Here is a 12,444-nt window from a genome sequence, read left to right on the forward strand (position 1 = left end):
AGTGCAGTGGTGCGATCTCAGCTCACTGCAACCTCCGCCTCCCGGGTTCACGCCATTCTCCTGCCTCAGCCTCCCAAGTAGCAGGGATTACAGGCATGTGCCACCATGACCGGCTAATTTTTTTGTATTTTCAGTAAAGACGGGGTTTCACCATGTTGGCCAGGATGGTCTCGATCTCCTGACCTCGTGATCCACCCGCCTCGGCCTCCCAGAGTGCTGGGATTACAGGCGTGAGCCACCGCACCCGGCCTTTATTTTTTCAAATAGACGGGGGTTTCACTCTGTTACCCAGGCTGGAGTGCAACAGTGCAATCACAGCTCACTGCAGCCTTGACCACCTGGGCTCAAGCAATTCTCCTGCCTTAGCTTTGCAAAGTGTTGGGATTATAGGCATGAGCCACCACAGCTGGCCTAAAGGGGTCTTTAAACAAATGGAGGCTGGGTTTGGTGGCTCATGCCTGTAATCCCAGCACTTTGGGAGGCCGAGGCAAGCGGATCCCCTGAGGTCAGGAGTTAGAGACCAGCCTGGCCAAATGGTGAAACCCTGTCTCTACTAAAAATATACAATTAGCCAGGCGTGGTGGCTGTTGCCTGTAATCCTGGCTATTCGGGAGGCTGAGGCAGGAGAATTGCTTGAACCCGGGAGGTGGAGGTTGCAGTGAGCCGAGATTGCGCCATTGCACTGCAGCCTGGGTGACAAGAGCAAAACTCCATCTCAAACAATAAATAAAAATAAAAATAAATAAAAGGAGGAAAGAGTGGCAGCCGGGTGCAGTGGCTGACACCTGTAATCCAGCGCTTTAGGAGGCTGAGACAGGAGATTCGCTTAAGGCCAGGTATTCAAGCCCAGCCTTGGCAACATAGAGAGACACCATCTCTACAAAAAAGAAAAGAAAAATTAGCCACACATGGTGGTATGCACCTGTAGTCCTAGCTACACCAGAGGCTGAGGCAGGAGGATCACTGGAGCCCAGGAGGTTGAGGCTGCAGTGAGCTATGAATGCGCCGTTGCAATCCAGCCTGGGAGACACAGTCAGACCGCGGCTCTAAAAAATAAAAATAACAAAGATAACAAAACGTTCGCTTGTTGGCTTTAAAGCTAAAGCGCAAATCTGGAGACTGTTTATTGCCGATGGTTACCTGGTTCTCACTGGAAACAATGTTGTCATTTTCAAATCACGCTGGGGTCCTCTCGCCCACGCAGGAATGGCGTGCTCCTGGCGGTGGGGGCTGTGGGACACCTGGTGCGTGTTTCTCCCAGCGCCTCCGTGTTTCTCCCTGGCCGCAGGCACAGCCTGGGGTCCCTGTTGAGGAAACTCTCCGAGTGTCAGCTCCCCTGGCGGGTTGGGCAGCCCCTAGGGTAACTGTCTGAGATCCAGGCGCCAGGGCAGCCCAGGGGGTCCGTGGCCGGGAGAGACCTTGAAACCTCCATTCCCTGGGACACCCCAAACCACAGCCGGGGAGAAGGGACAGCCTTGCAGACTAACAGGGGAGGGAGCGCAGTGGGGTGCCGGCAGGCACCGACAGTAGCCTCATGAGCCAGTGCTGTCACGAGGAGGCCTGCGAGAGGGGCCCGCGTCCAATGGGAAGCGAGTGCCCACGCGGAAGTGGGCTCAGGGCACCTGGGGCCACAAGCCACGAGGCGCGCCCGGAGTCCCTTCGTGTCCCGTCCTGCCGCCAGGGGGCACTGCGGCCCCACTCATCCCTGCAGCACCCGCGGCCCTTGGCTGGGGAGCCCCTGGGACCCCCGCCGGCAGCGCTTGCTGCAGACATCAATCACAGAAGACACCACGTCACCGAAGCGCCAGGCCTGGGCCGTCCCAGGCTCCGCTGGGTCCCTGGTATGCCGTCGGTGCTCAATAAGCACTTGCTGCAGAGATGTGTGAAGGAAAAAGGGGGCTAGGGAAGGGCTCCAGGAAAGTGTAATTCCCATGTCAGAGCTGGGAGGGGCTTCGAGGGCATCACTCACGGAGCGGGAAACTGAGGCTGGAGAGGGGCTGCACCTGGCCTGGGGTCATCTGCAAGATCAGGGGCCGTGTCCACCAATGTCCTGCACCCCTTGCCGACTCCCTCTGCCTCGGCCGCCTCCTTGCCCTTCACCCTCTCTGGTTGCTCCCTGCCTGGTGGGGGTAGCTTGTCCGTGCCCAGTGGACAGCGGGGACCCATGGACCCCAGGCACCCCAGGCCCCAGAGAGAAATGCAACCACTAGTCCCACACAGAGCAGGTTGTCCCAGGTGGCAGCATGAGCCATGCATCAGGCGTCAGAGGCAGAGGGTTGGCACCCCACGGAGGAGGGTTTGCTGAGCGACCTCGTGACACCCCCTAGTACACACACAGCCCATGTCGGGCCCTCCTGATTGCAGAAGAACATAGCGGGCTGGCAGCTGGCAGACAGCAGTGGCTCTCACCTGCTTCCTTAGCTGGGGAGGGGTTCCCGGGGTGGGCCTGAGAAAGTATGTGGCAGGTGGGGGAGGCTCAGGACCTACCAAAGCCCCATTCATTCCCCACCTGCTCCTATCCTCCTCTATTCCCTGCCGTCATCTCACACAGTGTCAGACATGCAGGGAGGAGGTGAGGCTGGACCAGGAGGAGGGGTGGGGTGCATGTGAACATGCGTGCCTATCCATGAGCAAAGTTGAGACGGGGTTCCACCAGCGTGTCCCTGAGTCTCTGTGACCGAGTGCATGTGACTGGGGTGCTTAAAAAAAAAAAGTGCTCCGCAGCCATAAAAAAGGATGAGTTCATGTCCTTCGCAGGGACATGGATGAAGCTGGAAGCCATCATTCTCAGCAAACTCACACAGGAACAGAAAACCAAACACTACTTGTTCTCACTCACAAGTGGGAGTTGAACAATGAGAACACATGGACACAGGGAGGGGAACCTCACACACCGGGTCCTTTGTGGGGTGGGGGCCGAGGGGAGGGAGAGCATTAGGACAAATACCTAATGCATGTGGGGCTTAAAACCTAGATGATGGGTTGATGGGTGCCACAAACCACCATGGCACGTGTATACTAATGTAATAAACCTGCACATTCTGCACACACCCAGAACTTAAAGTAAATTTTTTTTTAAAAAAAGTGCTTGTAAAAATTAAAGAGGAATAAAAGGGGGGTGAACAGCCAGTACGATAGTGCATGCCTGAAATTCCAGTGCTTTGGGAGGCCGAGGCAGGAGGATCGTTTGAGGCCAGTAGTTGGAGAGCAGTGTGGGCAACATAGCAAGACCCCATCTCTACAAAAAACTTAAAAGTTAGCCGGGCATGGTGATTCACACCTGTAGTTCCAGCTGCTGTGGAGGCTGAGGTGGAAGGATCGCTTGAACCCCGGAATTTGAGGCTGCAGTGAGCCATGATTGCACCACCGCACTTCAGCCTAGGTGACACAGCAAGGGTCTGCCTCAAAAAAAAAAAAAAAAAAAAAGGAGGAGCAAGCACGTGTTGATGGGTGGAAATCCAGCCAGAAATGCTGAGGCTGAAAAGATTGTCTCCGAGTTTCCTGGTAGCCAGGGGAAAAGGGGAAATTGGTACGTTGGTACATTACAGTGCCTGGTTAGGCATGTCTTCTAAGGGGCATGCCTGTTTGTGACAGTGTCTCTGCCCTTCACACATGAGCGTGTGTGTGAGTAGCAGAGAGCAGAGACAGCACAGTGTCTGGGAAGTAAACAGATGATCTTCTGGGTACCCAGGGCAGCAGGGTGTCATGCTCGTTCATGACAGTGTCTCCAAGCAAGTGTGGCGAATGCAAAGAGAATGAAAGCAGCGTTAAGCTTTCTGAGTATAAATAGCTATGAGCTTCCTGGCAGCCAAGGAGAGAGGCAAAATAAAAGTCAGAGTCTCCTTAGTGCCTCCTCACCAGTGCCTGCCGGCTTGTGACAGTGGCTTTGACTGCATGCAGAGGTGTCTAAGCGTGTGAGGGAGGGAGTCACATAGCTGCACAGGTGGGATGTATTTCAGAGCTGCCTGGAAGCCAGGGTGAGAGGGGAAATACGTTGACGTTGAGGCTGGTCAGATGTATCTTTCTTGCTGTGTGTGGCCGGGGCTCCTGCAGGGGCTCAGCTAGGACAGCGCCGGGCAGTCAGGCGTATGCGGCTGTCCTCCGCAGGGCTCCAGGGCCGGGCGTAGCCGGCGTGGGGCAGCAGCAGCTGGTCCTGTGTGCCGTCGGGGCTGACAAGACGCTGGACAGCCATCAGGTAGTCCCGGTGGGGTGCCAGCATCGGGCAGGGGCAGTGGCCTGGCGCCCACACGTACTCGCGTGCCCGCAGTGGCGAGCGGTTCTTGTAGACGAGCTGGATGCGCACCTCATAGCGGGTCTCCTGGGCCTGGCGGTGGCGGCCCAGCACTCGGGCCTGGAACACTGTTGAGGGGGCGTGCTAAGCTGGCTGGCTGCTCAACTCTGCGCAAATCTCCACGCTCCCCCCGCTTGCCAGAAGAGGGACTGAGGGTCAGGTGGGACCTCGGGATCTATAGGGACTAGAGTCAGGATCACGTCAGGGATCAATGAGGGATTAGGGTCAAGAGGCAAATTAGGATCAGAAGAAGGGGGCAAGGGTAAAGTCAGATTAGGGTCGGAGGTCAGGAGGAGGCCAGGTTAGTAGGGGCTAAGTGAGGGTAGGGGTCGGGGGTCTCACCAAAGTCACTGCCGCAATAGTGGAGCAGTCGGTGGGCGCGGCCGCGGGTGTCAGGGCAGGGTGGGCAGGGGTCTGTGGGACAGGCGGTGCTGTGAGGGGCACAGGCCTCAGTCCCCACTCATCCCCCACCCTGGCTGTCCCAACCTCACCTGGGGCCAGGGTTGGGGTCCGTGCAGGGGTGACAGCAGGGGCTGCGGGTGGCTGAGGCTCCACCCCCCGGGGCTGCGGCTGCCTCAGGGGCCAGCCCAGAGCCTGCACACGAGCCTGGAAGGGGCTGTAGCGCTCCCGAGGGAGCCAGAACTCAAACTCGATGCCAGGGTTGGGTTCCTGCAGGAGGACCTGGAGCAGGGGAGGGCACACAGGGAGCTTCGCAGGAGGCTGGGGTTGCCTCCTGCCTCTGACCCTATGACCCCAGCCTCCCCACTTTGATCCCGTCTGCCCCCAGCCTCCCTCCTCTGATGCTCTGTCCCTAGCTGATCCCCTCTGACCCTGTCCCCACCCTCCCCCCTCTGATGCTCTGTCCCCAGCCTCTCCCCTCTGACCCCAGACTCCCCCTTCTGGACCCAGTCACCTCCACTCCTACCCTCTGTCCTCAGCCGACCCCCTCTGACCCTCTGTCACCAGACTTCCCCCTCTGACCCTGTCCGATCCTCTGTTCCCATCCGACCCCCTCTGACACCCTGTCACCAAACTCCCTCCTATGACCCTGTCCCCAGCCTCTCACCGCTGATTATCTGTCCCCAGCCGACACCCTCTGACTCTGTCACCAGCCTCCCGTCTCTGACCTTGTCCCCAGCTGCCCCCCTCTGACCCTCTTGGAGGCCCAGTGGCACCTGTAGGAGCAGGTCATGGGAGGTGGGCCCGGCTGCTTGCAATGTCTCCTGGGGCCCTGTGTCGCGGGTGTAGACCACATGCGTGCCGGCCGCCTCGTAGGTCCCTGGTGGGCTGACCGCCCAGTCCCCATTAAGCACGTAGCGCCCATCGCCCCCCATCAGTGCTGCAAGGGAACAGTCAGCCCTCAGGAACCTATCGTCTTGTCTCCCAGACCCTGGGGTCCCCTCCTCAGGCCTCAGTCTCCCCATCTGTAAACAGGGACAACCGCCCCCGGGTGGCCAGCCGGGTGCCTCCCGCCTCACATCCAAGGATACCCAGGTGGTTGCGGCTCCTGTGTTCCACGCGGATGTGTCTGGCACCCTCGGGAATCAGGGTCACGTTCCAGTACCCAGCGAAGGCACCTGGGTGGGAGGGTGGGAGGGTGTTGGGGTGCCAGTGGGGGTGTATTTGAGCGATGACTTGAGGATTAAATGAGCTACTGCGGGTAAGACAGCTAGCCAGGGTCCTGGGAACCGGGAAACCCTCTGTAAACGTTTGGAGTTACAATTACTATTGCTTCAGTGTGGCAGGGAAAGGGTTAAAACCCCATCTGTTCTGGGGAAGGGCGGGACAATCTGCCAGTAGCCAATCAGGATGAGGAGAAAGGGGGGCTGGGCCGCACACTGGCCAATCAGCACGGAAATTTGCTTCCGGGCCACGGCTTGTTAAAGGGCCCACTCTCACGTGTGTGCAGGGAGGGCGGGGCAGGTAGTCACCGGCGTCACGAAACACGCGCTGCACGAAAAGGCACGAGTCGTTGGCGCCTCCGCAGCGGCCACAGCGGTCCTCGAGGGCACCCGAGCCCAACAACCCATCACAGCCGGCGCTCTAAAGGGTGAAGGACAGGCGCGGCGTCACTGACGCTGGGAGGGGCAGGACCTGGGGAAAGGGCAAGTGCCTGGGAGCAAGAGGACAAGGCCTGGAGGGAAGATGGGGGTGGAGCCTAGGGAGGAGCAGGACCTGGCGGGAGGAGGATGGGCTTGGTGCCCAGGGGGTGGGTGCCTAAGGGGGGCTGGGAGCAGGGCCTGGAAGGGGAGGGGGAAGGCGGTGGAGCCTAGGGAGGGGGTGGAGGCTAATGGGAGGAGGGTGGAGGTGGAGCCTAGGATGGGTGGGGCCTGAGTGGGAGGTGGGCGGGGCTCGGGCGGGGCCTGACGAGTCCTTACAAGGCAGCGGCCAGCCACGCAGACCCCCTGGGCACCCGGGCTGCAGGCGGTGCCGTCCAGGACGCGGCCGAAGCTGTGGTAGAAGGCGTGCCCCTCAGCCAGGCAGTTGAGGTCGCACTGGTTGGGCGCTGAGGGCAGGAGGAGTCGGTGGGCCGGGGACCCCTATTCGAGCTCCAGTCCCCCTCTACCAAGCTTCATCAGGCAACCATCACCTTGGGCAGATGAAGCCCAGAGATTTGGCCAAAGCCACACATCGAGGCTGAGGCAGAGCCAGGACTGGACCGTAGGTGCTCTGCCTCCAGCAACCTGGGACTCCCAGGCAAGTATCCTGGGGCTGCATTCATTCATTCATTCATTCATTCATTGTCTTTATATTAGGAGTCCTTACATATTATTCATTTTTAACACCATTACTCATTCTTCATTCCACTGAACACCTACTGTTTTCCAGACACTGTTCCAAGCTCTAGGATACAGAAGCAAGAATTCAATCAGTGTGCAGATGGATGGCCTTAAAAAAGGCCAGGTGTGGTGTCTCATGCCTGTAATCCCAGCACATTGGGAGGCTGAGGTGGGCAGATCTCCTGAGGCCAGGAGTTCAAGACCAGCCTGGGCAACATGGCGAGACCCCCCGTCTCTACCAAAAATACAACAATAAAAATTTAGCCAGGCTTTGTGGTGGGAGCCTGTAATCCCAGCTACTCCGGAGGCTGAGGCAGGAGGATCACTTGAACCAGGGAGGTGGAGGCTGCAGTGAGCCAAGATCATGCCACTGCACTCCAGCCTGGGTGACAGAGCGATACTCCATCTCAAAAAAAAAAAAAAAAAACAGAAGATCTCAGCATCTGGCCCAAGCACTAGCAAGTGCCCAATGAAGTGTTTGTCCAGTACTGACTGGACTGAGTCCCACACAACTGAGCTGTGTCGCTGGTCCTCCCTGGGCCTCAGTTTCCCCTTCTGCCTGGAAGTGGGGCAAAATGAGCTGTCTGATCAAACACAAAGGCCGACAGCCCTGATCTCCACTCCTCCTTCTCCAGCTCCTTCTGGCTCCCATTTCCCTGAGCCTGGCTGGTGGACCCTGCCTGGAACGGATCCTGGGCTGGCCCTAGTGGGCCTCTGCGGGGGTGGGATCACAGCAGGTTTCCTCCAATTCTCGGATTGATGGAAGGAAGGAAGGAAGGAAGGGAGGGAGGGAGGGAGGGAGGGAGGGAGGAAGGAAGGGAAGGAAGAAAGGGAAGGAAGGAAGGAAATGAGGTTGATGGATGGCACTTTGTCCATTCTAGGCTTTTCTTGTATCTGTGTCTGCCTTCCCCATGGCGTGTGAAGCTGCCTGTCTCCCTGAAATCTGGAGGCGCACTGACCCGGGCACATAGTTATATAACTCGCTATTTTCAGCTCAATGCAGCAACATTTCCTGCTACTGGGATAAGTTTGAGAAGTGTTGACCTCTGGATACAGCTCTAAGTCAATCCTTAGTTGGGTGTTCAGCCCTGTGCAGAATGAGCCCTGCTTCCCTCTGCGCCTGTTTCATGCCTAACATATGCTGTTTCTGTTTCACTAACTCCTACATATCCTTCAAAGCCCTAGCACTAATACCCTCTTCTCTTTGCAACCCTCCAAGACCCTCTCCCTGAGACTAATGAGTTGTTCACTCTGGACCAATTCTGACCACAGGAGACCAGACTACTCACCCCCATGGAAGGGCACCCACTGGTAGGTCTTCTGGGTGCCCAGGACAGGGCGGCCATTGTACAGGGCACACTGTAGGTCTCGGAAGGGCACAGCCCCTGGGGGGCAGTCCTAGGGACAGAGATAGGTGAGCCAGAGGCTGGGACAACCCCAAGGGGCAGGTGGTGGGCTTCAGGCAGTCTGGGGTGGGAGAGTGGTCTGGGAGGTGGGCAGGGCTTACTGGCAACCGGCAGAGGCGGTACTCATGGGAGTCTCCCCAGCACGGTTCTTCCCCAGGAAGCCTGCAGGGAGACAGAGTGTGGCGAGAACCCCCAGGGACCCCCTCCCAGGGCTGGCCTTCCACCCTCCGCCCCCGCCAACCCCACCCGCATTCCAGCGAGATCAGGAGGATTAAAGGGCACAGCATGTGTGGGCAGGCCGAGGGTGCGGCCAGGGGCCGGGCTGGGCCGGCGGGGGAGGAGGGGCAGGGATCCCCTCCGGGCCCCGCTCACCGGAGGCAGCGCCGGCTGCGCACGGAGACGCCACGCCCACAGGAGCTGGAGCAGCGGGTCCAGGACACCCACGGGGTCCACTCGCCCGGACCCTACTTGGGGAGACAGAGGCACGGTCAGCCTTGTGGGGGGACGCTGGTGACCCCACACTGCTGACTGGGTCCCCATTCCCACTCGCCACCCCTGGGCTCATGCCCCCCCTTACCTGAGCACTGACCCCCAAACCACAGTTCAGCAGGGCCCACAGGAAGAGCAGGAGGTTCTGGAAGAGGCGGGGCCTGGGGAACAGAGGGGCCGAGTCCATAGAGCCACCGCCAGAGACACAGGGTTGTGTCCCGGCTCTGCCCTGACTGGCTGTGTGATCTTGGAAAGGAAGTAAACCTCTCTGAGCCCTACCTCTCCTCTCTGAAAAACGGGGTAATAGAGCCTCCCTTACAGGAAAGATGAGGGGTCCCGTGGATCAGGTAAAGAAGACAGGAGACGTGGAGCCCGGTATGGAGAGGAAGAACTCAGAATGTCATCTGCAATTATTATTGTTGTTATTGTTCGTTTGTTTGTTTTTGAGACGGAGTCTCACTCTGTCGCCCAGGCTGGAGTGCAGGGGTGTGATCTCGGCTCACTGCAACCCTCCCCGGTTCAAGTAATTCTCCTGCCTCAGCATCCCGAGAAGCTAGGATTACAGGTGCCCGCCACCACGCCGGACTAATTTTTGCCGTTTTAGTGGAGACAGGGTTTCACCATCTTGTCCAGGTTGGTCTCAACCTTCTGACCTGAAGTGATTCACCTGCTTTGGCCTCCCAAAGTGCTAGGATTATAGGCATGAGCCACTGCACCCAGCCTACAATATTATTGATATGTGTATTGTGCTATAATGCAGACAGTAGGTGCTTAATCGATGCTTGATGATTGGAGGGATCATTCAAAAATAGTACACAGGTGCCTCCTAGGGCTGGGGCCCCCTCCCCGCCCTCCCCACCATCACTGCTTCTACCTTTCCGTGTGGCCTGAGGCCAGCCACTCCACTCTCCCAGGCCTCAGTTTCCCCATCTGTGCAGTGGGGGCCATGTGGACTCAGTCCATGATTCTGTGACACCCTGCAGAAGGTGCGGCCGGCAGGGGCTGGATCAGGAGTTGGGTCCCTAGAAGAGGCCCCCAGCTGCACCCCGGCCCCAGGGCTCCCTCAGCTCCCAGACAGCAGGGAGTCCTCCGGATTGGGGATGGGACAGAGAGGGGTGACCTGGCCCGGGTCCAGTCGGTGCCTCATGGCCTCATCAGCGGAGGGGGTGGGACTGAGCTCCCGGGCAGCCCGTGGAGGGAAGGGGCCACTGCTGAGGCTGGAGCAGGGAAGGGGAGGAGGCTGACTGCCTCTCTGGGCCTTAGTTTCTCCATCCTGTTGGGGCAGGGATGAAGTCACTTGCCATCCACACCCTCCTGGTGACCCCAGCCTGCAGGGAGAAAGGGGAGGGAAGGGAAGCAGCCGCCAAGTGAGCCAGGGCTTCCCGCTGCCAGCAGAGCCTGAAGGCAGGTGGGTGAGCCCCGGCCCGGGCACCAGCTGGGGAGGAGGCTGGGTCCCACCTGGACCCTGTTTCCCTGGCTCCAGCATTTGGACTTCTGGGGCACCAAGGGTCTAGGGTCCTGGGTATCTCTAGGTACTGAGACAGCTGTGTGGTCTGCTGCATCTGTGCCCCTCTCTGAGCCCAGAGCCTGGGCTGGCCCAGGAAGCAGGAAGAAGTCTGCACCAGAAACTTAAAACAAGGGGAGGGGGGCCAGGTGTGGTGGCTCACGCCTGTAATCCCAGCACTTTGGGAGGCCAAGACAGGCGGATCACCTGAGGTCAGAAGTTTGGGACCAGCCTGACCAACATGGTAAAACCCCATCTGTACTAAAACACAAAAATTAGCCCGGTGTGGTGGTGCACACCTATAATCCCAGCTACTTGGGAGGCTAAGGCAGGAGAATCGCTTGAACCCAGGAGGCGGAGGTTGCAGTGAGCCGAGATGGGGCCAATGCACTCCAGCCTGGGCGACATAGTGAGACTCAGTCTCAAAAACAACCAACCAACCAAAAAACACAGGGGGAGGGGGCTTGACCTTCTGACCACCCCCACCGGACTCTAAGCCTGGTTTGAGGAGTGGGGGTCTAGGTGGTGAAAAGTGGGGCTACAAGGACCACCCTACCCCCTCCTCAATGGGCCCTGCCCAGAATCAAGGCTCTCCCCTCCCCGTGTGGGCTGCAGCCCGGACTGGCGGAGGGATCTCAAGGCAAGCCGCACCCCTGGGCCTCAGTTTCCCCCGGAGAAAGTGGGAGGATAGGCAGATGGACTTACCGGCTGCGCGGAGCCCAGGCAGCGCGTCCCGGCTCCCTGAGCGGCCCCAGGGCGAGCGGAAGCGGCGGGGCCCAAGGTGCTGGGCGGGGTGGGGAGCCTGGGACGGTCCCTCCCACCGCGGCCTCCGCAGGCGCGCCCAGGCCCGGGTCAGGAGGGGCGGCGGCCCCGGGCGCCCTCGCGCGGCGGGCGCGGATCTGCGGCAGGGGACTGCCCGGCGGATGCGAGCGCAGGGGTCCCGGAGCCGCAGGCTGGTGTCGGGCGCCCGGGTCCGGGTGACCTTGGCAGGCTCGGGCGGGGGCGCGGCGCGGGGACTGACCGCCCCCCTCTGCCCCGGGGCTGCTATTCCGGGCGCCGCGCTCAGGGCCTGGGAATGTGCGCGAACCGAGGTCACCCCGCCCTGGGTCTGGGAGTCCCGGGCGCTGCCCCTACCCCGCCGACGCCCGGATTGCGTCCCATCGGCGTCCCCATCCCCGGTCACAGCCCCCTCCCCTGGTCCTGCCCCTCACCCCTCTCGCGGGGGGTCGCCCTGCTCGTGGATGGGGACCCCGGCGCGCCTGGGCTCCCATCCGGGGGTTCCCCGACCTAGGTCCCGGTCACCCCCAGCGCAGGGCCCCAGCGCACTGGGGAGAGGCTCGGCCCCGGGGGCCGCGCGCGGGGGACGGAGAGACCCTCCCAGCTGGCGCATTCCCGGGCGCTGCTGTCACCAGGGGACGCGCCCCACCCCGCCTACCGCCCTCCCTGCCGGGCCCCGGGGCTGCCAGCGAGGCTTCAGAGCCAGACCCGGGTCCAGGCGGTCCCTCTCCCTCACAGCCGCGGCCACACCCTCTCCGGCCTCAGTTTCCCCATCCCAACAGTGGGCCCGGCAGGGATCTCCACCGCGAACCTTCCATCTGGAATCCGGCTCTGCGCGGACCGGCAACGCGAGGGGGCACCCCGGGACTCCCCCCACCCCACCCTTTCCCGCCGGGCGTCTGTGCGCCGCCCCGTGCCCACCCACGCAGGGATGAGACCAGGCCCTGGGTTCCGGGCTCCACCAGCTTCTGGTGTCGCCCCACGGCGCCCCCTGGCTGGCGGGCTGAGGGACTGGGGCACTAAAGGAGGGGGTGGGGGGACTGTCCTGCTCCCTGGGCTCCACCCAGGCTCGGTCTGAGCACCCCCTCCTCCAGGAAGCCCACCCTGCTGTCCCACAGCGCTGACCACAGGGAGAGAGGTTTGCTGGGGACATACAGGGTGTTGCTGGTCCAACTCAGTCTGCCCTCCAGCCTGTAG

General features: G+C 60.5%; 1 protein-coding gene across 10 annotated transcripts; it reads right to left on the reverse strand.

Moving 5' to 3' along the window:
- Positions 1-636: 636 nt before the first annotated feature.
- Positions 637-12,130, reverse strand: ADAMTSL5 (ADAMTS like 5). 10 transcript variants are annotated; one of them, XR_010132189.1, is made up of 14 exons: positions 9,841-10,292; positions 9,055-9,127; positions 8,850-8,941; positions 8,579-8,639; positions 8,361-8,469; positions 6,670-6,797; positions 6,223-6,334; positions 5,782-5,868; positions 5,467-5,630; positions 4,783-4,972; positions 4,634-4,705; positions 3,859-4,359; positions 1,141-1,304; positions 637-1,046 (listed from the first exon to the last, which is right to left on the reverse strand). XR_010132189.1 is itself a non-coding variant. In XM_063701931.1 (14 exons), the coding sequence occupies exons 3-14, from the start codon at positions 9,912-9,914 to the stop codon at positions 4,058-4,060; spliced, it is 1,464 nt and encodes a 487-aa protein (XP_063558001.1). In that variant the 5' UTR covers positions 9,915-9,943; positions 10,087-10,239; positions 12,059-12,130; the 3' UTR covers positions 3,055-4,057. The 10 variants fall into 10 exon arrangements, 9 of the variants coding, with proteins under 9 accessions (XP_063558001.1, XP_063557998.1, XP_063558002.1 ...); XM_063701931.1 differs by lacking the exons at positions 637-1,046; positions 1,141-1,304 and adding an exon at positions 12,059-12,130 and having other exon boundaries at positions 3,055-4,359; positions 9,841-9,943; positions 10,087-10,239; XM_063701928.1 differs by lacking the exons at positions 637-1,046; positions 1,141-1,304 and adding an exon at positions 11,682-11,882 and having other exon boundaries at positions 3,055-4,359; positions 9,841-9,943; positions 10,087-10,239.
- Between the last annotated feature and the right edge of the window lie 314 nt (positions 12,131-12,444).

Source organism: Gorilla gorilla, chromosome 20 (assembly GCF_029281585.2).
Source record: "Gorilla gorilla gorilla isolate KB3781 chromosome 20, NHGRI_mGorGor1-v2.1_pri, whole genome shotgun sequence".
In the NCBI taxonomy this organism is placed as follows: Eukaryota; Metazoa; Chordata; class Mammalia; order Primates; family Hominidae; genus Gorilla; species Gorilla gorilla.